Source organism: Sinocyclocheilus grahami, unplaced genomic scaffold (genome assembly GCF_001515645.1).
Source record: "Sinocyclocheilus grahami isolate Dianchi unplaced genomic scaffold, SAMN03320097.WGS_v1.1 scaffold803.1, whole genome shotgun sequence".
NCBI classification, from domain to species: domain Eukaryota; kingdom Metazoa; phylum Chordata; class Actinopteri; order Cypriniformes; family Cyprinidae; genus Sinocyclocheilus; species Sinocyclocheilus grahami.
Genome location: NW_015505982.1, coordinates 384,431 through 411,510, shown reverse-complemented (window position 1 = coordinate 411,510; position 27,080 = coordinate 384,431). Strand labels below are relative to the sequence as shown.

General features: G+C 35.6%; 1 protein-coding gene across 1 annotated transcript in view; it reads right to left on the bottom strand.

Moving 5' to 3' along the window:
• LOC107562046 (alpha-1,6-mannosylglycoprotein 6-beta-N-acetylglucosaminyltransferase B) overlaps nucleotides 1–27,080 on the bottom strand; it is a 107,631-nt gene that overhangs the window by 47,399 nt on the left and 33,152 nt on the right. Inside the window, exons 4-8 of the mRNA XM_016246608.1 lie at nucleotides 25,865–25,974; nucleotides 22,812–22,885; nucleotides 19,261–19,428; nucleotides 17,592–17,756; nucleotides 12,772–12,941 (exon numbers count right to left, since the gene is read on the bottom strand). Of these exons, the coding sequence (XP_016102094.1) occupies nucleotides 12,772–12,941; nucleotides 17,592–17,756; nucleotides 19,261–19,428; nucleotides 22,812–22,885; nucleotides 25,865–25,974 (687 nt within the window). The remainder of the gene's footprint in view (nucleotides 1–12,771; nucleotides 12,942–17,591; nucleotides 17,757–19,260; nucleotides 19,429–22,811; nucleotides 22,886–25,864; nucleotides 25,975–27,080) is intronic.

Sequence of the window (27,080 nt, the reverse complement as noted above, 5' to 3'; positions counted from 1 at the left end):
ACAGCACATTCAAAGATCACTCTTCAGCGATCGGCGCCATTTTTGAATCAGACGAAAACACAGGTGAGATATTTTACTTTTTATGCATATATATTGAGGCTGTCATTTTATTGGTTAGAATGGTTAATCGCGCATAATCTCATGTTTTGTATGGGATTTCATGAAGACACTTAAATAAGCTTGTTTCTTAGGTCATTCAACACATACTAAAGTTTAGGAGTTGGCAGTGTTTTATATTATTATTATTATTAGGTGACTCACACCTTTTTTCCAACCTCACATAGTTTTAAAGTCCTACATGTGGCTGAGCAGAGATTGTGGTTCCTCTCACACATCCAGATCAAATCCAGCACTCTTTGTAGATAAGTCTTTGAGTCTTTGTAATGTCAGCTGTGATGAATTACTTGGATATTTTTGTAATTCTAAATTATGTATTGAAGTTTTTCAGATTTGCAGATTTGTGTTCACATAATTTTGTATGTAATCTAAAAAATTTTTAAGTGTACCAACACCGGTTCTTCCTTTGGCCTTGCACTCTCACCCCGCACTTTTTAGCTCAGTCAGAGTGGATGGCGGTTCGACATTGAGATGTCGTTCTCGCTCACACGAAAGAGCTGGGGTTAAGACTTAACGCCAAGAAAAGTGTGCTTTCTCCAGCACAAAGAACGACTTATCTGGGCGTGGGGTGGGATTTGACCCCGATGCAGGCACGTATGTCTCCTGCTCGGATCGAGTCGCTCCTCACCGCAGTCGCGAGAGTCAGAGAAGGTCGGTCACTCACTGTCAAGCAGTTTCAGAGACTGCTGGGTCTGATGGCAGCTGCGTCCAACGTGGTACCTCTTGGCCTGCTGTACTTGAGACCCCTACAGTGGTGGCTCAAGACCAAGGGGTCTCCCCGAGGGGAAACCTGCTTCTCATGATCAAGGTCACACGGCGATGCCTACGTGCCTTGGACATGTGGAAGAAACCTTGGTTCTTGTCTCAGGGCTTGGTGCTGGGAGCTCCTTGTCGCCGCGTAACGCTAGCAATGGACGCATCCCTCACCGGTCGGGGTCGCCGCATAATGCTAGCGACGGACACATCCCTCACCGGTCATGAGTGGCCACCCTGCCCGCAGTCTGTGGAGTGGTCGCCATCTGAAATGCTAGCGACGGACACATCCCTCACCGGTCATGAGTGGCCACCCTGCCCGCAGTCTGTGGAGTGGTCACCATCTGACATGGCATATAAACTGCCTGGAGATGCTGGCCGTGCTTCGTGCACTAAGACACTTCCTCCCAGACCTAAGAGGTCACCATTGTGTTGGTGCGCACCGACAACACAACGGTGGTCTCTTACATTAACCACCAGGGAGGTCTGCCCTCACGCCGTTTGTACAAACTAGCGTACCAGATCCTTGTGTGGTCCCAGGGCAAACTTCTCTCGCTGAGAGCAGTTCACATTCCTGGGCATCTCAATTTGGGAGCAGACATCCTGTCGAGCTACGTCGCCCCGCCCGTGACGTCTCGCCCATCCATTGGACTGATTACACACGTGGTTCCGAGCCAGTCACGCTTAAGGGCGTTCCTGAAGCGTCCTCCGACGCAGCGTCTCGTTCCCTCGAGGAACCATGGTTACATGCGTAACCTGAGACGATTTTGAAAATGTAAATGAAAAGTAGAAATTTTGTCCTGGTAATAAATGACTAAAACTAATACAATGACAACACAACAACAACAAGAACAATAATAATAATAAATAGTTACAAATATATTTTTAAAAAGAAATAAAATCACACAACAAACATGAAAAATCTTTTGTTACTTTTTGTAACTTAACTGAGATTAAATTAAAACTAAAACTATATAAAAGATAAATACTAAATACAATAAATAAAATAAAAACTGTTACAGTATATAAACAACACTAAGGCCCTGTTTACACTAGTAAATTTTTTTTGTTTTAAAATGCATAACTTTTGCTACGGTTATGCTTGTCATTTACACTACTCTGGCGTTTTCGAACCTCAAAAATGGAGACTTTCAAAAATCCCCATTTTAGTATAAAACTCCGTGGTTGCGTTCCAGTTTAAATGGAGCAAAACGGAAACTTTTGAAAACGATGGTGTGGCTGCCCACTGTTACAGTATATAAACAACACTAAGGCCCTGTTTACACTAGTAAATTTTTTTTGTTTTAAAATGCATAACTTTTGCTACGGTTATGCTTGTCATTTACACTACTCTGGCGTTTTCGAACCTCAAAAATGGAGACTTTCAAAAATCCCCATTTTAATATAAAACTCCAGTTTAAATGGAGCAAAACGGAAACTTTTGAAAACGATGGTGTGGCTGCCCACATTCACTCTGCGTATGCTTGATGACGGTGCAAACAATAACATCATGCTCATTGTTGTACCTGTATGAATGGTCATGTGACATGCATTTTCGGTTGTGTAGTGTGGACGGAGATTGTTTCTGAAATGCAGTGAAAATGCCAGTGTAGACAACAAAAATGCACTAGTGTAAACAGGGCCTAAAACAACACTATCTTAGTTTATTTTATAATTATACATTTTTTTATATAGCATAGAGGTCTGCATGGGCTTTAAACTGAAGCCCGAACCCGAGATCGTCTGACCCGACCCGACCGGACCCGTGCGGCACAGTTAAATTTAGAGCCCGAACCCGAAATCTTTTTTTTTTCCCCACAACGAATAGCCAATTTTAAAAAATGCTGTATTTCACGATTGCATGCAACGGTCAGTAAACAAATACATGTAAAGAGAATCATTAAGGCTTGGCCAGTTCCCAAGGCAAAAGAAAAAACACTTACCAGTTATGTAAGTTTATGAACATCAGGTGCAGCGGTCACATAAATTCTGCCGAGTTTTTGAATGGTTGTATACGACAAGACAATAATTCTTCCATCGTGCAAATTATGGTCATTTTTGTCAGTTAAGGCTTGTTAGCATTCGGCCTGCTTTAAATCAGACACAGAGATGCAGTGCGGTAAGATCACATTTATTTGAATTAATTAATTATATAATTTATCAATTAGAGAGAGAGAGAGAGAGAGAGAGAGAGAGAGAGAGAGGGATGAAAGTTGTGTGTGTGAACCTGCGTCTGTGCATCTCTCTCTACTAGCAATGAGGCTTAGTTACTTCAAAAACAGCGATTTTACCCCCTCATTGCAGAGAAATATAACGTTGCAAGTCAGTAGCCTGTCGGAGCTATTTTACTAATAAAAGTGTCCGTGCTGTGTTGTCGTTGTCGTGTGCAATAATGTGTGTGTGCATGCGTCTATGAAAGCAGCGTAGCTTACTGCATATAGTTTTAGTTTAGGTATAAGCCCAACCCAAACCCGCTTCTCAAAGAAAAAAAATACAAATGTTGAGACAGAAATGCACTGCATCCTGCTCTGTAAAATAAATAAATAAAATACTGGAAAAAGTGGAAGAATACCCCAATAAATAAATTAAAAATTCATTCAATACATACAAATTATAAATACTAATAAAAATAATTTATTCAATACACACAAGTTATAAATAAAAAACAATTTAGAATTGATTCAATACATATAAATGATAAATTAATCTAATATAATAGATCAAGTGTGACAATTCCATAATTCCATTAAAATATACATTTAGAATTAATTCAGTATAGAGACATACAGTGGTGTGAAAAAGTGTTGACCCCCCTCCTGTTTTTGTAATTTTTTGCATATTTGTCACACTTAAAAGATTCTACTTCAAAAACAGCGATTTTACCCCCTCATTGCAGAGAAATATAACGTTGCAAGTCAGTAGCCTGTCGGAGCTATTTTACTAATAAAAGTGTCCGTGCTGTGTTGTCGTTGTCGTGTGCAATAATGTGTGTGTGCATGCGTCTATGAAAGCAGCGTAGCTTACTGCATATAGTTTTAGTTTAGGTATAAGCCCAACCCAAACCCGAAGCTATTCATTAAACATTAACCCGAACCCGACCCAAACTCGAAAGTATTTCAGACCTCTAACATACCGCTACATGTGGGCAGAGACAAATCAGAACACCGGAATTGCTCACAATAACAAGAACTTTTCTATTGTGCCAGCATTTAACTATCACATGACAGATCACATGAGCTTTAATGTCTTCAGCTCCTATTGGTAGTTGCTGCATTCCCTCACTGCTCATTTGCATAAAGTAACTTTGTTGCATTTCTAAACATGCCCACATTGCATCACCAGTCACTAATAATATCCATGACCACTTTCATTAAAAAATAAGCACATTATTTCTGCATCAATTATTTTTAATCTTAAAAGCTCAGAAATAATTTTCCAGAATGCTTTCTTGTCTTCTGGGTTTGAAATGCACACTGAGTCAACATCACAGGATGTATATAGTGTGTTCTTGTATATGTCAGCAGTGTCTTATAATTATTCATGAGGCTCTATTGCCTCATCCTATGAGAAGACTGTCATAATTATTCATGAGTCCACGTGACCTTTTCCTTTGACAGGTACTTCAGAAACTTCATACCACACATAGGTCACAAGTTTTGGCTTGCATGGTGTAAAAATATAGTGCTCTTCCTCGAAGCTGACAGAGAGACAGGCTTTCAGTCAACAACTGACACTTTTGAAATGCTTGTGAATTAATAATTAATTATGGGAGAGTTTCTAGATTTATGGAGAGGTGGACTGCTGCTCGTTTAAAACATGACGCGATCTGACGTTGATAAACACAGCATTGCAAACACTATTCATCCTTACTGCCATCGTGTTCACAGATTAGCACCATTACATCTGGAAATCATCACACAATGACAGTTCATTATGTATTTGTGCATAAAATTACTGATACAAAATGATCTGTGTATGTGTGTAATATAAGCTTACAAAATGTATATAATATATCTGTTTTTTGGGGGGGGGGGAAATCATAAAACATTCAAATGGACTCAAATGTTTTACGTTTTGCAACTTTTTAACTAACATTAAAATAAGGAACTAATGTAATAGTATAGGGATGATGTGCATAACATTTGTAAATGTTTAGCATATATTTGTGCATTTCATCGCAGCATGCATTTGCAAATATGAACACTTAAATCTGTTAAAATATATTAAATTGTAACAATGGTAAATATTCTAATAGTATAAAAAAAGTGTATAATATATTTGTAAATTGTTGGTATATATTTGTGCATTTTATTGAAGCATGCCTTTACAAATTATTACATAAAACATAAAATGTAATCAAAATACACATAACAAAATTACTAAAATGTTTAGTTACTGTTTGCAACTGAAAATAAAATAAAATTAATTTGATATTATGAAGTTGACATTTTTTTAATGAAATTAAAATTCAATTAATTTATATTTGAAATTATAATGAAAATGAAATGAAATTAAAGATGAAATATATATGCAGTAGTATAGCAATACTACAATTACTAATACAAAACGAGCAATGTCTGTAATATACGGTGAGCTTGCAAAAATATTTATCTGAGCATTTTCTGTGTACAACTGTGATTTGCAGCATGCATTTGCAAATGTTAACAATTTTACCTCTGTTAAAATGTAATAAGACAATAACAGAGGTTATAAAATAAAAGAACTTGGTATTACAACCACTTCTTGTGTCTGTTTGCCTCTTTAAGAAGAATCGCTTTATGTATCCCCCAATTGTAAGTCGCTTTGGATAAAAGCATCTGCTAAAAGACTAAATGACTAAATGACGTAGGGCCAGGCAGGTTTGGACAGCTTTTTCCCTTAATAAATGAAATCATCATTTAAAAACTGCATTTTGTATTTACTTGCATTATCTTTGTGTAATATTTAAATTAGTTTGATGATCTGAAACATTAACATCATGAACAAAAAAATTTATAAAAAAAGTTTTCTAAATGTCTAAACATTTTAAGATTTACCGCAGCTGAGCAATTTCTCTACAAAAATATATATCTTCCAAATAAAAATACACACATACCGACATATGTGTTATCAATATAGAATATCGCCAAAGACTGTACACTCTAAAAAATGCTGGGTTGTTTCAACCCAATGTGCATTTTGTATTTACTTGCATTATCTTTGTGTAATATTTAAATTAGTTTGATGATCTGAAACATTAACATCATGAACAAAAAAATTTATAAAAAAAGTTTTCTAAATGTCTAAACATTTTAAGATTTACCGCAGCTGAGCAATTTCTCTACAAAAATATATATCTTCCAAATAAAAATACACACATACCGACATATGTGTTATCAATATAGAATATCGCCAAAGACTGTACACTCTAAAAAATGCTGGGTTGTTTCAACCCAATGTTGGGTCAAATATGGACTAACCCAACTGTTGGGTTAAATTTTGGTTACATTTTTAAATTCAAAATTTAACCCAACAGTTGGGTTAGTCCATATTTGACCCAACATTGGGTTGAAACAACCCAGCATTTTTTAGAGTGTATATACCATGACTGTTCACTCATATTACCATGAATGAGAGAAGCTGCTATGTGCAATATGTCAGAATAAGTCCCGCCTTCTAGATAAAACTGCCAGTCACCAATTTCTAAAGTCAATGCATCACTGCAGCTCCATTTCCCATTCTTTATGTTATTTGAGCATAAGAAACAACATTATGGGACAGTTCATATCAGATTTTGTTGCTGATGTGTTATTTAAATGTACATCAGTATTTCCCCATTCAAGTAGATAGGAATTGGTCTTGCACGCTCATACTAGTCATTGCAAATATATCCATCAAGTCAACTGACATTCGTTAAAAGGGAATTTAGAACTGCATCATTAGCATGCTAACAACAAACTCTTTTGAAATCTTTTGGATTTAGCACCGTTCTATTCTAGTTTGGATGTTACCTTAGAAGACTTACTGGGTTTTGGAAAACAGCCTGTGATATTTTGGTCTCTATAGATATGGCTCAGGTCCCTGCTAAGCTTAGGGGTTTGTTTGTTGGCAAATCCAAGAGATGAGGAGCCATTTATTTGTAGAAATAATTTTCTTGAGCGAATCTGAGCAGAGCAACAGAGAAACACAGCCAGTTTCCTAGAGTGATACTACTAGACACTGCAAATAATTTATAAAGTACATTAGTGTTTTGGCTCTCATATAGGTGGTTCACCATTTCACAGGCCAATCTATAGACATATCAGATCATAATAAAGGAATTCATTTTTCTTTCTCATGAAAAGACTATAGAAATTGCATTTCATCCAACTTCAAAGCAACATATTGAAGTCTGTCAGAGATATGGATCAGCAAGAGCATTAACTCCAGCAGCCTCATATATTCTGACAAAACAGATTAAAGAAGAATGTCTTCAAGTTAAACACAAAAACTGTAACTGAAGGCAATTTTCACACATTTCATTCAGGCCTGACAGTTAACAAGATTGGCAAAAACCAAAAGCTAAACTTTTGAAGGTGAAGTGAGAATGGCGTTATCTTTTAGTGTATTGAAGCATTAATCAGAGGACGGCTGATAGAACTGTCTGCTGAAAAGCGACTGACAGATACTTGTGTACTTTTCACAACTCAACGTCAGCATTGCTCGATGCATTAAACTGTTGAGCAAACCATGAATTACAACATTACCTCCAGCGCCATGTTGTCAGTCAAGCATTGTAACGTGGCATTCAAACTATTTCAACTTTGACCCCGTTTGCTGTCCTTTGAAGCACATCCAATGATTACCAGACAATTTGCAATGACAGGTCTCACTTTGCACCTTGTGGTATTTTACTCATGATATTGATTCACTAATTATGTCGTTTAATCATCCTAGGCAAGGCATGTTTATTTATATAGCACATTTCGTACACAATGGTAATTCAAAGTGCTTTACATAAAAGAAAGTAAAATAATAATACAAAAAAAAGTATCACAGAAATAAAACAAGGAATTAAAAAACTTTGAAGATGATTTAAAAATTGATTTAAAATGAATGTAAGACAGTTAAAAATAGAAAATGATTATACATACATAAAATACAGTGCAATCAGTTCGGACTTCGCACAGTCCTCATTCAATAAATGCACAGCTAAACAGATGACTTTTGGGTCTAGATTTGAATGTGACTAATGTTTTAGCACATCTGATCTCTTCTGGAAGCTGATTCCAACTGCGGGCGGCAAAATAGCTAAAAGCAGATTCCCCTTGTTTTGTGTGAACTCTTGGTATTTCTAACTGACTCGATCCTAATGATCTGAGGGGTCTGTTAGGTTTATATTCAGTGAGCATATCTGCAATGTATTTAGGTCCTAGGCCATTGAGTGATTTATAAACGAGTAAAAGTACTTTAAAATCCTAAATGTAACTGGAAGCCAGTGTAAGGACCTGAGGACTGGTGTGATATGCTCAGATTTTCTGGTTCTAGTCAGAATCCTGGCAACAGCATTCTGGATGAGCTGCAGCTGTCTAATTGTCTTCTTGGGAAGGCCGGTGAGGAGACAAGTCTGGAGCTCATGGACATCAGCAGTGACTGGGTTTCCTCCTTTGTGATGCTTTGCCAGGCCTTTACTGCAGCTGACTTCAGCTGTTGTTGTTTGTTTGTGGGTCTTTCTGCCTTTAGTTTGTCTTCAGCAAGTGAAACACATGCTCAATCGGGTTGAAATCAGGAGATTGACTTGGCCATTGCAGAATATTCCACTTTTTAAACTTCAAAAACTCCTGGGTTGCTTTTGTTGTATGTTTTGGGTCATCATTTATTTGTACTATGAAGCGCCGCCCAATCAACTTTGCTGTATTTGACTGAATCTGGGCAGAGAGTATATCTCTATACACTTCAGAATTCATCTGGCTGCTTCTGTCCTCGGTCACATCATCAATAAACACCAGTAACCCAGTGCCACTGGAAGCCATGCACGCTCATGCATCACACTGTTCCACATGTTTCACAGATGATGTATCCTTTGGATCGTGAGCTGTTCCAAACCTCCTTCATACTTCTTTCTTCCCGCCATTCTGGTACAGGTTGATATTAATTTCACCCGTCCAAAGAATGCTTTTCCAGAAGTGGTCTGGCTTTTTTAGATTTTTTTTTGGCAAAGTCTAATCTGGCCTTGTTTGCACCTTGTGGTAAACCCTCTGTATTTGCTCTCTGCAGTCTTCTCTTGATTGTAGACTTTGACAGTGACACATCTACCTCCTGGAGAGTGTTCTTCACTTGGCTGGATGTTGTGAAAGGGTTTTTCTTTACCATGGAGAGGATTCTCCGATCATCCATCACTGTTGTCCTCCGTAGACGTCCAGGTCTTTTTATGTTGCCGAGCTCACCAGTGCATTATTTTTTCTCAGAAGGTACCAGACTGTTGATTTGGCCATTCCTAATGTTCCTGCTATCTCTCTGATGGATTTGTTTTGTTTTTGAAGCCTAATAAGCCTAATAATCGTCTGTTTCACTTGTATGGAAAGATCCTTTGACTGCATGATGCGGGTTCACAGCAATAGCTTCCAAATGCAAACGGCACACTTAGAATTAACTCCAGAACTTTTACCTGCTTAATTGACGTAGAGATAACGAAGGCATAGCCCACATCTGTCCATGAAACAGCTTTTGAGTCAACTGTCCAATTACTTATGGTCCCTTGAAAAAGGGGGGAGGTACATAATAAAGAGCTGTAATTCCTTAACCTCCAATTTTGATGAGAATACCTTCAAATTAAAGCTCAGAGTGTGCACTTTAATTCCATATTTATATAACTGTAACTACTTGAATATGTTTTTGCTAAAATAATGCAAATTGTGCCTGTGTCCAAATATATGTGGACCTGACTGTACATGTATATTATACATATACTCATATTTATTATCCTGTGGAACAGAAATCATGGCTGGGCAATCGTGCTCATAGTCACCCTGTTGTGCTAAAAATATAAACATGAATGGGAATATTCTTCAGAGATATTTTGCTCATAAGAATTTATAGGGGTGCCAATAATTGTGGCCAACATGCATAGGTGAAAAACATTTATATCATCATGAGATTTCTTAACTTTCAATTGTTTTACTTCAATGATACGTTATAATTTTGTGAATTTTTGGAATGAAAGATCAAAAGGATAAAAGATGCAGATTTATTTTCATAGCCGCCTTTGCTCATATTTACCAAGGGTGCCAATATTAGTGGAGGGCACTGTTGCAACACACAACTGTGTCCCTTTTCATGGTCGCATTTCATATTTTATGTCAATCATCTGTATTATTATACTTTACTACAATTTTAGTTCATGCAGATTTCCCAAATCTATGTAAATATGTTTGTTTTTTATTACAGGTGTTCTGTAGTTTTTTTTGTGTTTTTTTCACAGTAGCATTTTAGGAGAAAATTATTTTACTTCAAATGGCCTTTGCACCCTATCATAGAGAACAGCATGTGCAAGGTCATAAATCTTTTCAAATATTTTAGGTGAAATTGTATCCAGATTTTCAAAATGAATCAATAAATGAACAAACGAATTAATTAACAAACAAACAAACAAACAAAATAAGGCTGCATAATAAACTGAAAGGTGATTTTTTTTGTTCAGTTTTACTGATATTCTTGACATTGGAGCTTTAACAGATTACATTAACATCATTATAAAAATAAAAAAAAAACTTCATATGGTCCAGAGGTTTAAAGAGTACCTGAAATCCATTCTTGAGTACAAGTACAGAAAGAATGACTCCATTACAAATTACAAGTCACCAATTTAAACACAACTTGAGTAAAAGTCTTACAGAATCTGATTTTACCAGTACTTAAGTATTTTACTCATACTGAATAGGCTCAAAGATGCATTAGTCCTTAATACCTAAGAGAACTGCCAGTGAAAAACAAGAAACAGTTGATTTAATAGAAGAGCAATCACATTTCTTTTCTAAAATCCATATAAAACTGAACACCTCAAAATTGCGATAAATCAAGGTTGACACAACAGCTTCTTAAACGTCTACAAACACTGAAGTCTCACTTAAGCTCAAGTACTCAAAAATTGCATAAGTAAACCAATATCCTTCAAAAAAGGCCTCAGCCATGTCCTCATCCCATTTATGAAACACCCGCGATTCACAACTACCAGCTAATCCATTCACATTTGTGTAAAGTAGCCTTGTTGACAAGTGTAAGTGGGTGAGAGCCAAACACACAGACATAAGACCTTCAAAGTTCTGTAGATGGCGGTTTCACATCTTTTGTAGCTGAAATAAACTTCTGGAGAAAAAGTTAGGCGTCATGCAAAATATAAGGACTAATTTAATTACTCATTACAAATGTATTGAAGAGTGCATATACATATTCAAAAGCGCAGTCAACTACACTCTTAAAAATAAAGGTGCTTCAAAAGGTTCTTCAAGCGATGCCATAGAAGAACCATTTTTGGTTCCACAAAGAACCATTCAGTCAAAGGTTCTTTAAAGAACCATCTCTTTCTTACCTTTTTGTAATCTGAAGAACCTTGTTTCGCCACAAAGAATGGAACCATTTAGACAAAAAGGTTCTTCTATGGCATCGTGAAGCACCTTTATTTTTAAGAGTGTAGAGAGTAAAAGTTGCTAATATCTTTGATACTCAGTACAATTACAAAGTAGCCAAAAATATACTCAAGTACAACAACTACATTTTCACTAAATGTACTCCAATACTTTACACCACTGATATATTCTGTATAGTCTACTGATATAATTGATATAACTGCATAGCCTATCATATGTTTAATGTACAATCATTAGTAAAATAGCTAAATAAACCAATTCAGGCTGATACAAGATCCTGATCTCCCTTTAAAATTGTACTGATGATGGCTGGCTGTATATTATCCTTTACGTAACCAATGTGAGATTTTTTTTTTCAGCACTATGGAATGGAAACTATTGGTATGCTTTCCATGTAAATGTTCACACTTCTGTTGCACAAAAATAAAACAAAAAGTGTACCGCATTTCTCAGGAGAAGGTCAAACTGGTTGTTGTCCAGCCTGAAGCGAGACAGATACCTGTTGTCATGGTGCTCCAGTTTTTCAACTAATTTAAATTCACTAGGAGCATCCAGAGATAGTAAAGTTCAATGTTCGACGTTGCCATTTTTCTTCCTGCAATTTATCAAAGCTTTCACCACAACGTTTATTCGGTTCCAAGCTCATATACATGATTCAACGGTTTACTTTGTACACTTACCGCCTTCTCGTCAACAGTTTGACAAATTCAGACTGATTACATGCTCACATTCAAGCAGGTGTCACCCCTAGGGCATATCATAATAGCCTTCTCTTCAGCTCTAAGAAAAACTACAGCATCCAAGACAAGTACAAATTAAGTGCTTTAAAAACTTTCAGGGATATTTCACATATAACTAGAGCAAACACAACCAGACTGTTGTATGTATATGGGAGCTGTCCATAGTGCTGAAATACACTCTTAGTACTGTATGCAGGAATTTAAAGTGGCACTTGCTGTTTCTAGGTCACTCTGTGCCTTAGGCAAGGTAAGAAATGACTAAAAATAAATCCAAATTAAATAAACATGCAAAGTATAGTAGGGTTATGGTTGTTAAGTTGTTGGCTGCAGGTCACTTAATGGCCACCGGTGTCACTAATAACAAGAGTTTCTGATTTCTACATACAGCCCCTTTAACAATATGTAATACATTGTGTATCTGAGCACATTTCAATGTCAGTGTCAAAACAATGCAACTGAAGCACACATCTGCACAGGTCATCAGATCATAAATAGTACCAAAGCAAATGTTTGGCTTCTGAATATTAATAAGGTAAGATTATGACCAAGAGACTCACCCCTGCAGTTCTTTGACTGAGAGTGATATCTTGAGGTTATGTCCCAGCACATGAAGGGTGGTCAGGATGTCTGCCCATTGGACCATCTCTCCGAGCGGGCCACCCTTCAACACTTTTGGACTGAACACATCACCGGATTCCTCTGTCAGAAAGCCCACATGCACCAGGATCTGAAAGGAGGGGGAAAAGAGGTTCAATAATAATTAATAATAAGTCAAGAAGCAGTTTTGACTATCCACAGCTTTAATACGAGTACATACCAACTAGGTAAAGACTTAGCCAGAAAAAGCTAGGGTGTAAATAATTACATTTCTCATGATGTTGTTTGTATCACAATTTCAGTTCAGTTTGGTAAATACTTGGCATGTCATTATTAAGAAAATTTGTTTTATTATTATCTTATATTTATTTTTCAAAGCATTAAGCTATGTTGTGCAAAATGCACCACATTGTAAACGCACTAAAATGTCTGTAAGTTACTGAAACTGTATACTTACTGATATTTTAGAGGTGTTATTTTACTTGAGTACCAAACTGTATTTTATTTTATTTTATTTTATTTTATTTTATTTTATTTTATTTTATTTTATTTTATTTTATTTTATTTTATTTTATTTTATTTTATTTTATTTTATTTTATTTTATTTTATTTTATTTTATTTTATTTTATTTTATTTTATTTTATTTTATTTTATTTTATTTTATTTTATTTTATTTTATTTTATTTTATTTTATTTTATTTTATTTTATTTTATTTTATTTTATTTTAAAGGGAACCATTTCACTCAGTCTCTGAAGAAATGTCTGATATGGGAGATACAAAGGAGACCAGTGGCAAAAATAAATTCAAATAAAAAATCAGGGCTTTTAAGTATAATGGCAAAAAAAAATTATAAAATAATAATAAAAAATAAGGGCTTTTAAGTATAAAGGCATCTTTATTATTTGGATTTACAGTTCTTCCAGTCACCACACAAGGTTGATAACATTTGCCCTTTTGACTAAAAACATATTTTTCTAAATTTCAAATGAATAGCTGCACTCAACCTACATATATGAAAGAATAAAAACATATACTGCTAAGTGTCTATTCCTGACAGAAGTACGAGTTTACTTTAGTATTGCAATCTTTTCTGATATAAAGAATAGATACGACCCTCCAAAAAGAACGAAAGATTATGTTAAAGCTGTGTTCTTACAGCAAAAGAAGAAAAAAAAGCTCCAAATAAAGTATGAGCTTGTACAGAGATATAGGTGAGGCACTGTGAGACCACGAGAACGGAAAATTGTTTTTAGGAGTAACATCAATACAACTGCTCCAATACACTGAATATAGCAACAATAGCCAGCTAGTGAAGCGAGAAATATAATATTATATATTATATGTATGTGTACTGTGTATATTTATTATGTATATATAAATACACACACATACAGTATATATTTGGAAAATATTTACATGTATATACATTTAGATATTTATATTCTTATATTTTCTATTATATATAAACATATTTAATGTAAAAACATAACATATTTTTCTTAAATATATACATGCACGTATTTGTATTTATATATACATAATAAATATACACAGTATACATACATATATTATGTAAACAAAAACTTTTATTTTGGATGTGATTAATCGCGATTAATTGTTTGACAGCACTAATATATATATATATATTTATGTGTGTGTGTGTGTGTGTGTGTGTGTCAAAGGGATGTCAAAGGTTAAAATGTGTTTAATGCTTTTTAAATTTCATGTTCACAGGAGATATTACTATTTCATGATTTCATAGTGCTTTCTAAAGACTTCAAAAGACATCATTCATGAGATGAAAAGTCTATTTATAGTTTTTTTATTCTATTCTAGTTTTTAACAGAAAGAAATTAAAACAATTCTGCAAATATTCTGTATAAAATAATTCAAATAAATAATAAAAAATAAAGTTATCAAAAACTTATTTAGTTTAATATCAATATAAAAGTCAGTGATTTCCTTTAGGAAACATTTATTTAATTTTGTTGCCATTATAATGTTACTCTTAATAGTATTTTATTTTTATTTTTGTATGATAATATTCTATAGTGTCTTTATATTTTATGAAGAGTGTTTTGTAAAGGTATCACCATATTCGGGGATGAATATCTCTATAACCCTCCACCTCCCCCAGCTCCACCTGTCTAGATCTGTTACAAGATTGATGTATGCCTATTCATGCAGCAACAGTATACTTTGTATGTTTATCTATTGGCAGCAGGAGGGTTCTGTCATTGGTGAGTCTAACTGAATGGTGGTGAATTGCAAAGTTGGCTGTGAAGACGAGGGCTAGATTGAGTTCAGCTAAATGAGGACTGCTACAAACTAAAGTGATTTTTAGGAGGCAGAAACACATGAAAAGTACAGCATAGTTTCAGTAGAAGCCAGATTATTGTTAACTTATTTTTGTTTGGCCACATAAAACATGTCACTGTATGTGAAGAAATGAAAATTATACAGTTGCCCGCCTTAATGTTTAATTGAGGGCAAGTCACCGACAGGTTTAATGGATCAGCACTAATCGGCAGCAGTCTGTGGCAAAATTTTGCTGTTTGTTTTCTTTCTCGTCATTTATTCTTATTTCTACCTATTCATCCTTCAATATACTATCTTTGCATATGTAAACCAGCCATGTGTGATTGAATTGTATAATTTCTGTTTGTTAGTTTGTTATTGAACATTAATATCAGAGGCTGTGCGAAAAGATTCAGAGGCCTGAATCAATCAGGGCATTGTTTTATTCATATTTAATCACACAGTCTTTACTGTTCAAATGTTTGACTGAAAAAGCTGAACTGAGTGTCTATAAGCAAAGAATCTTTTCACCTACCAGATGCTTTTTTTTTGTATGTATAAAGACAATGATAGTGTATTTTTAGTTTTATGGGGAAAGCAGTTCATTTACTGAACTTACAGATGGACTACTATTTTCATCTAGAGGGTTTATTGAGTGAATGTACCTTAAATGAGTAATGCAGCTCTCAAATATTTCAAGGTATTTCAGAATGATTCATGAAGCTCATCGTCTTATCCTAGGTGGGGGTTTTTTTCCCCCAGCCATTAACAAGCATTGTTTTCGTGGTGCAAAAGTATGAAAGAGTTGCATGGCACTATCTCAGCATCACAAACTACCATAACACTCAAATGTGATTGTTTTTCTACCATTGCGTTAGAATATGTATTTAAAGCAATATTCATCACAGATTTATTAATTAAATTACAGACACATGACGGGTATATTTGGAGATAGTGAGCTAACAGAAAAGTGGATTTTTTTCCCTACTGAAACTGAATGATGGAATATCATAGAATATTGGAGTCCAGACATGGACTCAATTTCACTATCTGTGGTTTTCCAATGAAATCACTCTCAATGAAAATGAACTGCTGATAAAGTGACAGCTGGGAATGGAGGCCAAGTGCATGATCAATACTGTTTTTGATGAGCTGCACAGCATCTTCAGCCACTTTATTTTCCCTCTCGGTCTAAAATATAATATTTTCATTAATAAATAACATATATCAATTTTTGCCATTAATTAATTTTATTCGTTGTATAATTGTATTTTGATTGCATGGGGCATTACTAGTCTGTGCTTTAAAGAAGTACAGTTATTTTAATTATACTACTGTATATTATACTGTAGTTTATGGAATACAATATAATAGTTTATGGAGTCATTAAGGATCCAAGATCATTCATTGGAATTGATTCTAAGCCAAAATAATTAGATTCCGTAAGCTTCTCATCCTACACATGGTAAACACAGTCATCTGGTAATCTATATCCATTAATAGCTGAAGGCAGATTCAACCAACACTGGCTTTTACAGAATGTTAAATGACTCAATAGGGACATCAAAAGTGCACCAACCAAAAGGAATGTCGAGAAAGCATGAGCAAAGACAAATCGACAGAGAAACAGTTCATAATTAAAAACTACCACATGGGAAATCTGTGCAACCAGCCACCACAAATATATTCACAAGCACCTCTAATTATCCTACACTTACCAGTCAAACTCATAAGCAGCAGACTTCACCTACAGTAAACAGCTTTTTCATGGTCACAGTCAATCTCTTCACAGAGAACCACTTCTCTATGTGACAGAAGAGTCACTCTGGTCTGAGTGTGTCTCTGGTCTGTATCTCGCTGTGAGACTGATTTAATTTAATCCACCGTTTTTCATTCAGGCTTGGCTCTAGGACAGGAAATGAAAATAATCAGTCTGTAAAGGCGTATTTATAACTGATTTGTGAAAAAGCGAACGGTACAAACATTACTACTAATCTTTTTTTTTTCTATAATAAATGTTCCTACTCAAACAATTTTTTTTCCCAGAGAAGGTTAGGTAAATGTGTGTTTTGCAGACCTATTTTTGATTTTAATACCATCCAAATCAAATATGGCTGTGTTTTTCTTACACAACCTCTATAAAAATTGTGGAGTAAATTCCATACTCTGTTGGCTCCTCTGAGAAATCTAATCCCATCCTTATACCAACATCTGTGATTGCGCTATATAATTGCGCTTCTCATTTATTTTGACCTTCATCAAATACCATAAGTACAGCTAAACTTCTGGTTTGAAGTCCCAGTCGCATCCAAATCAATACATGACAGGACAGACTTCCTCTGTTAATAACAAACTCAAATGTCACTTAAAAAAAATCTCATCCGGATAGTGCGAAGGAAGTCTTTGTTTTACAAGGAAGTCTCATTATATCTTATAGCACCTTTAATTCACCTTCTTTAGACAGTGTGTGACAGCTCACCCTCTTCTGCTCTCTGTACTGACCGCGCAGTCGCTCGTCAAGTCTGCGTGCAGCTGCAGCCCACTGCGCAGCCAATCTGCGCATACGCCTCCTCATGAAGCTCAAAGATTCTTTGCCCGAGCCGACCCGCTCCAACAGTAGAGACAGATCTGAGCGGAAATATGCCTATAGAAAGAGATAAAGTTAGAGAAAACAGGCAAAGAAGTGTACAGATCAAATTTGTGCCCATTAAAAAGTAATAAGTGTGGATTATTTCACTGAAAAAAAAACCAAATATATTCATAAGTACTGTTATACTTTACAAGTACACTTTAGTATACTGTGCTTTTAAAAATAGTACTTATTATGGAAATAATATAGCCTACTTTAAAAGACGTGTGAACTGAACATCATATTTTCAGACGCAACTGCATGCTAATTGCAATTAAATGAAAATGTGTTATACTTTCAGTTTATATTAAATGCAGTTATCTGAACTTTAAAGAGTTTTTTTTGTTTTGCATATGTCATTTTATAATTAATTGTATTGTCTTTGAAATATGGTTAAAGTATAATGCCGAATGTACTGACAAGCATTTATAGTAAGCTAAATACTACTTTAATGTAATTTCTATTGCAACCTGTATGTCATGTATTTAAATATATTTGTAATTACACATTTGTAATAATTAAGTTGCAATTTAGTGCATTTAAATATATTTATAAATATACATAAAACCGCAATACTGAATAACACACTGCAATTAAAATTATAATCAAGTGCTTTACATTAAGTGCCCTTTTATTTCATTAATATTATGTTACAGTATGCTACATTTTAAATATACTTTTAAGATTTGAAGTTCACTACAAGTGGACATTCAATGCAAATATGTACACTTCTTTTCACAAGGGTATAGAGTAATATGTTGTTCTGCCAATCTAGAATATTGCTATTAAATTACTTACTACTAAACTCTGAATTTCTTTTAGAATGTAAAACCTGTAAAATCCAGTGATTAGTTCTCAAAAACTCAAAAGCAGTACTTAAACACAACCTAAATGAATGGACTGTAAGTGGTCTGTGGACACGGGGTTGAGGTTAATAAGGGTTTTGCAAATGAAAGAACTGTCATTTTAAAATAAGCGATTGTGGCGTATTTCTAAAAGAGTTCAGACGCATACTGGTAATAGCTGTGTGGAATTTACAGAGGTAATTTTGCTAGGCAGGAAAATGCTACAGTATTTTATGCCTTAGGGGGAAAAAATGAATAAAATGATATCTCATTTCAGTCTTAGCAGGGCTTAGAGACATTGTGAATAACAGCTAAACAGCTGGAACTCTCTCACTTGAAATAACACACTGTGATAGTAACTAACCAGGTGAGAACACACATACTGCTCACACAGTCCCTGTTCTAAAAACCTACTGAGCTGCCTTGCTTTCCACAGCCTACTAAGTCAGAATTCTGACTAAAATGAAACCTGATATGGAACGAGAGGTAACAACTTGTGTGTTCTAGGATTGCCTTCCTGGTAAAAGATACCTGCAATACTGCCTATGTAGGCAACTCATTGGGTTTTGGAAAAGAGCCATGGGATCTTAGCCATAATCACACTTCACTAACTCCTACATCTCTCTGTTGCAATAAATTAATTGAAGTGATTATTGACTCTTTCAGGAACTCACCTGTCTTTTTGTCAGGCTGCTTGTTGTGGGGTGGCTGCTTTGATTCCTCCAGGCCAGTGGGGGGCAGAACCACTCGGCTTCACTAAGGTAGATGAGGAAAGAGCAGTCGGAGCCGTCTACTCCATAAAAGGAGTAGCAAGGGTCCGATGTCCACCTGGCTCTCATCCACTAGAAAATTAAGAGATGAGTAACAGTTAAAAGTTGTCACTAATTTGACATTTCACTGAGAGGACAGAGGTGTGATACCTGAACAGAGTGCAACGAGAACCATCAAACGAACAGTTTTCATTAATAATTTGCCTTTCGGTTTGTAATCATGCAAGCCTCACATCACCAAGTACAATGCCAAGCATTGGATGGATTGTCTAAAGCAGTGGTGTCCACTCCTTCTCCTGGAAGGCCATAGTCAGAGCAGTGGAAACTCATTCTGTGGCATGATGAATCACGCTTCACTGTTTGGCAGTCTGATGGGTGAGTCTGGGTTTTTGACATACACTCTTAAAAATAAAGGTGCTTCACGATGCCATAGAAGAACCTTTTTGTCTAAATGGTTCCATAAAGAACCTTTAATATCTGAAGAACCTTTCTGTTTCACAAAAGGTTCTTTGTGGTGAAAAAAGGTTCTTCAGATTACAAAAAGGTAAGAAAGAGATGGTTCTTTAAAGAACCTTTGACTGAATGGTTCTTTGTGGAACCAAAAATGGTTCTTCTATGGCATCGCTGTGAAGAACCTTTTGAAGCACCTTTATTTTTAAGAGTGTATGCCTGGACAATTTTACCTGCCCATTGTACCAAATGCAAAGTTTGGAGGAGGAGGGATAATGTTATGGGGCTCTTTTTCAGGGGTTAGGCCCCTTACTTCCAGTGAAGGGAAATCTTGATGCTTCAGTATACAAAAACCCAAGATACACTGCATGATTTTTGGCTGTCCCAGACGAAATATTGGCATCATGAATAATCGTGGCGATTTCTGTGATCGGTGGTCCTGTGTCGTATAGTGAGAGAGGTTCAAAGACGGCCGTTGTCACAGTCTTATGACCAAAGCCAGCCTACTATAATTTTCTGACAGTGTCAGAAATTCAGCATGATCATCGCACAGTGTGTTTGCTGCTACGACCCCCGTTTACTGACCAGCCAATAAAAATGCGACATGAAATCAACGCGACATGGCGTTAAAACATAAAACTGCTTACCTCAAGCTCTTACCCTTTCCTCTTTCGCTACTTAAATTTTTTTCAGCACACATAAAAAGTACAACTGCCAAACATGATTCGTCATTCCCTTTTCGTTTACCACTAGCATATGCTGATGACGTTTTATTCTTCTATAGTAACGTGCGTCATAGCAAACGAGTCAATAGGTGTCATCATCGTACAGTCTACATGCATGTCGTACCTAAGTTTATTAGATTTGCAATGATATAGGATTGCTAAAATTGTGCAGCCTGTAGAAGGCTTAAGACACAGCATACCAACTCCATATTAATGTCTATGCATTTAGAATGTGCAACAATCTCTCATAGTGTAATGGTCAAGTGTCCAATACTTTTGTCCATATAGTGGATTTCCCTGCATGGGAACCTTGACATTGTTCTACCAGTTGAGCATCAGGGCCTGATAGAGAGCATGGTGATCTTTAATGAAAAAGGTTGAGTCAGTTCAGGTCAAAGGGTATTATATATGTGCCGAGTTCAGTCTTCACCTCAGTGCCTCAGCAAACCTTTACAAGAGCATAGCAAACTGAACTCTTAAGTGCTTTCATACCCAGCTGATTTAAAAAAAAATGCATATGCTTTGCAAGCAAGATTGGTTTGATTTAGCTGTTTTCAGGATTTGTTTGGACTGCTGAACAAACATTTGACCTTACAGAAACTCTCATCCATACAACTTCACATGGATGATGGATGGCGTCATACTTATTCGAATCAATCCAGACCTGAGTGACTGACTGAACAGAGTGTACAGTTCTAACAGTCCTTTCACACCAAATATGAAGTAAAACACAAAATGTTTTGCATTTTTGTATGGTGGGATTTAATTAGTGAAGTTTAGCAGCAAAAACATCAGTAAATAAAGTGAGATAAAGTCCATAAACTCTAGTTGATGTATTATTTAATTATTGTTTCATAAAGTTTAGTGTTTACATTCATTTTGAGAAATATTGAAACTGTTATTGCTGGACACAGCTGCTGAAACATACCCCTTTATGGTTTCTTATCTGCATCTGCACATATTTTATGTGCTCATACATTTTAGTAGTAGTATAAGAGCAATGAATGTAAGTACAATGAATTGCCAAACAAATTTTTTTGTTGTTGTGTCTCACCATGCAAAGGAACTTAGTGAATCAGGGGCTAAAGCAGTGCTGACAGCACACGCAAATAAACAGCTTTCAGTGGGAGCAATTCATTCTTAATAAATCCCCCCTGTATGCATTAACTACAATACAAATCATTAAATGCATCATAATTATCTTAAACTTTTGACAGGCCAAGATTTTGTTTTATAAAAACTCTCTTAATGCAATGGGGAAAATATGCAAATGTAAAATGTGTGGTAGAAGAATGTCCATGTAGGTAAGTGTAAGTATGTGCAAAATAGAGACAGAAAAAGATTAATGAGGATACACGGTGTGTCTCACACAGGGCAAAAGTGTGAATGATTGCTGAGTATTTATGTAAATGACTTGTTTACCACAGGTTACACATTAAGTTCACGAAGACTAAAGAGCTCGTGAACTGCAATCATTTTATTTAATAAGTAATTTTCAGGCTTGTGCTTAAAAGCGTGAAATACAAAGACAACAGCAGATTTAAGTTGCCACCAAAAGCTCTGATATGGGATGTTCACCATAAAATCTGTAGTATTGTTTTTCTTTTTTGCATCTTTTTTTTGTACTGATTATTCACACTGGAGTGAAACGACCATAAGACTCCATCCAAAATCACCTCAGTCACCATAAATGCAACCCAGATTGCAGTTGATGTATCCAATATTCACAATACATTTGTCATTATTCTGCTATAAATATAAACAATAAGCAACCCAGCGAACTCAATGTTTAATTAACTTTTTATTTGGTGTCTTAAAGGTAGCATGGGTGATTTTGTAGAGGCTAGCAATAGCAAGCTAGCTTTGAAAGCATGCATTCCACCCTCCCTGCAAAATCACTCTTCAAAACCACGCTTCTTCCAGAACATGAGTTAACCATTTATTTTACTTGTATTTATTGTTTAAAGCCTATTGGGGACATTTTGTGAATGCACTCTGAGTTTCTTGTGGCTAAAGGCTGAGCACGTTTTGGTAAAGTGTCTGGGATGGTCTGATTCTAGAAAAAAAGAGAGAGGACAAACTGTACTCAAACAAACAAACAAAAAAAGAGACATCATCTAAAAAAATGACAACAACATCATCAATCAATGAAACAGGGAAAAACAGATAGGTGGAGGCAAACACTGGCACCCAACAAATGGAATGTTTTCACACCTAAGGCAACCAAGAAATAAAAAGACCAGACATAAAGGAGTGTGAGAGAAATCTCTGTCAACTCACATCCACTTTACTAGCACAATCCGGGTACCTGGGATCCTTCGGGACTTCGCACTGACCTGCAACTCCATCTAGGCCTGTAGATGAAAAGGACAGGCAGTCACAGTCTGACAGCACTCTTCCACAGTACAGTTGCTTCAGTGTGGGATCCAAACGCTCTCGGTTTTAATGAGCCTTTGGGAGAGCCCACTGTATCGACTTCCATCTCCTCAACTTTATTTAAGCTTGCTTTATTAAGCATTATGAAAGCGACTTCTTGCCCTCGTTCCTCTTAGTTGTCTGCATAATGCTTGCTCTGGGCTTTGTTAAGAGCTCTGTACTGCTTTGTGTTCAGTTGGGTAGAAAAAAGGAACATAAAATTGCAAACATCCCCTCGCCTTGATTAATAAACTCCCATCTCTCACTGGTAGCCGGTCCCAGTCAGCCTAATTAACGAAGAAAGAGGTTGTTCTTTGTACAACAGGCTATTTCAGATCCATCAAGCATGCTCACAGAGAAAGGAATTATGGGCTATTCTGCTTGATTATGAAAAGATACTAAGCAGCCGAAAAACACCCTTGAACTTTTCAATCGGAATACATCCAGTGACTCCATGTGTTCTGTACACACATGAAACATTGATTCACTCCCACATCCTGCACTTGTTTCTCCTTAAACTTTAAAGTTTATAAATGCCTATTGAAATGTATTTTGTTTGCCGTTTCAGATATCTTTAAAAATATTACAGTGGTGGCCAAAATTATTAGAACACTAGTATATTCACCAGCTAAAAATGGTTTTAAGTTTAAGTTTTAAGTGTGGTGTTCAGTTATTATTGGTGCTTAATAATTAATAATCATTCTTATTAATATTAGTGTTGAAAACAGTTTTTTTTCCGCTGCTCAATAATTTCAACATTGATAATAATAGGAAAGTTTATTGAGCAATATGTATTTTGTTTGCCGTTTCAGATATCTTTAAAAATATTACAGTGGTGGCCAAAATTATTAGAACACTAGTATATTCACCAGCTAAAAATGGTTTTAAGTTTAAGTTTTAAGTGTGGTGTTCAGTTATTATTGGTGCTTAATAATTAATAATCATTCTTATTAATATTAGTGTTGAAAACAGTTATTAGAACACTAGTATTTTCACCAGCTAAAAATGGTTTTAAGTTTAAGTTTTAAGTGTGGTGTTCAGTTATTATTGGTGCTTAATAATTAATAATCATTCTTATTAATATTAGTGTTGAAAACAGATTTTTTTCCGCTGCTCAATAATTTCAACATTGATAATAATAGGAAAGTTTATTGAGCAATAAATTAGCATATTATACTGATTTCTGAAGGATCACGTGACACTGAAGACTGGAGTAATGATGCGGAAAATCCAGCTTTACAATCACAGAAATAATTTTTTTAATATTTTCATCAACACTTTATTTTAAGGTCCAGTTCTTGCTATTAACAGTCCATTAGCTATGCCTTTTGCCTCAATAAACTCCTAATTTGCTGCTTATTAATAGCTAGTAAGGTAGTTGTTAAGTTTAGGTATTGGGTAAGATTAGGGATGTAGAATATGGTCATGCAGAATATGTGCTTTATAAGTACTAATAAACAGCCGATATGTTAATAATAGGCATGCTATTAAGTAACTAGTTAATAGTGAGAATTGGTCCCTATACTAAATCATTACCATATATTCAAATCGAAAACATTTCTAATAACACTTCACAATACTACCAATTATAGTACAGTATTTTTTTATCAAAAAAAATGCATAGTAACACATCGAGAGACCCATTTTTACTATTAACTGGTTTCTTATTAGCTTGCTTATTACTAGCATATTGGGTGTTTATTAGTACTGGTAAAGCACATATTAATGCCTAATTCTTTATGACCATATCTTAGATCCCTTAACCCTACCCCATACCTAAACTGAACAACTACCAAACTAACTGTTCACAAGCTGCAAATTAGAAGTTTATTGAGGCAAAAGTTGTAGTTATAGTTAGTTAATAGTGAGAGCTTGTCCCCAAACTAAAGTGTGACCAAATACATTTTTATTGTCTAGGATTGTGTCACGTTGTCATATTTTCACATTCATTGTGAACAGGCACAGTCACTGGAAACGCAGAACATGATGTTTGACTAGATCAAAAGAAACTGTAATTAGAAAAGTCCAAAAAGTCATTAAAACCCCATTTCAATAGAACACGAAGTGCTCTTTTTCAACATAAAAGTTCTCATAAAGTAAGCTGAGTATGAGCAGACTCCTTAAGCATTCTGCTCAAACGGCAGAGCAGAAGTAAGAATTCTGTTTTTCTTACATTAATAGTTTAAACAAACCTCCCACACAGCTTGCACATATGCTCGCTAAAAACCTGCTGGAATTCCACCAAACTCTGTTGGCAAACTTTAGAGACATCAAACCCTACAGAGGCACTCGCTGTACAAATAGCGGCAAGAGATGACTGGCATTATAGCGATCGAGTCCAATCAAGGTGCATTAAATAATAAAGACTGAATGTGCTGTCCTGAAAAAAATGGAACCGAGCCCAGACCTCTTCATGTCTAATTTTAAACAGCGCATTTTAATGATTTTGGCTCACTAAGAGACTAAAATGGGAGTTTTTGGTGAGTTATTGAATCTTATGTGTTATGTGTAGCTCTTCCAGGACCTATCAGACTTAATTATACTTAATTTAAGTTTAGACACAATGAAACACTTGTTAGTAAATTCTAAATTATGGAAGAATTGGGGAATATAAAATACATGTGGCAATCATAGCTCAGATCATTTAAGCTTTTTAACTGGAGATTTAGATATCTTGGCAAATAGTTTGAAATGCTGTTTGAAATAGCATTGATCAATCTCTTCTGAAACGCAAGAGGAGAGTAATATGAGACCTTTATTTACTCTGTAAAAAAGTAGGATGCTTAAGTATTAGTCTCCAATTGTCTTCCATTTAATGTGATTGCTAATTCCTATCTGATTATATCTAAATCCTACAATATCCTTTGCAACAAGGAAATGTTCAATCCTTCCCACCCAAACATAAATCATAGATTCACCTCTGGCGGGGATGTTAGTCTTCTTCAGAATCTGCTCCATTCGTATAGCCATGTCAGACACATTCTGGGCGATGGCCTGGATTCGCTCCACCAGACCCACCGGCTGGAATCTGGAAAAGTGAACAGGACTAAGAGAGAGAAATGATGTGCGGCAACAGGGCTATTAGTTTGTAAGGGCTAAAGAAATAGTTCACCCCAAATGAGGCTGGGCTACTTTAATGATACTCTTCTGTTTTTAGGAAAGAATCAGATCAGACATTTCGCCTAACATCTCATTTTGTGTTCCACAGAAGAAAATAAGAGTTTAGAACAACATGAGGATGAGAAAAGATGGTTTTAAATATGCAATATGGAAATGGAGCAAATCTTACACTACCTGTGCCTAATGGATATGAGAAAGTATTAATGGATGATTGTGTGTGTCTAATTTAAATTAAAATGCACCTACACATACTACAGCCTTGTGAAGGAACAAGAGTCTGAAGTGCCTCTGCTGAAGCAAGTCTTTCTATTTATTGTTGAACTGAATTGCTACATCCTTGAATGGTGCGATTACCCATCGGACATGCTAATTGTTTGAAATATGCTTGGAGCATGAAATAGCGATGCTTCTGCACTGACACCATTCACACAGATAGATAATGAAAATGACATGCTGCATGTTTAGGCTTGGCCCTGAGAGAAAAACACGGTACAGCAATTAAGTCGGTAGCAACTTAATTCCCTTGATGTTGACAGCATAGAAATAATCTAAACAATTAAAAAGCTGGGTTAAAATGAAAGGAAACATTGCATCATTTAATTGTCCTGGGGGTTGATTGCACAGATTGCACTGTTTTGCTATTTAAAGGTAACATTAAAACAGCTTTGGAAAGTTTTAACAATGTGTTCAATATTTTCAAATGCTTTGTGTGTATCATTATGTATTGATTATAAGAATAATATTAGGTTGTTAAATTAAAAATAATCCACAAAAAGTGTGAAACAATTATAAAACATTTAAAGGTAGGGTTTGAAAGCATGAGATCCCACCCTCCCTGCAAATCACTCTCCAAAGCTACGCCTCCTTTAAATCACATGAACGCGCTCCGGCAGAGCAGAGGCTAACAGCGAAACGATGAGAGACGGCATTGGTGGAGGACTGAATGCAACGCTGTCAGATTAACTCATATCTCATTCACCGGTGAGAAAACATTACAGTACAAAGTGCATAATA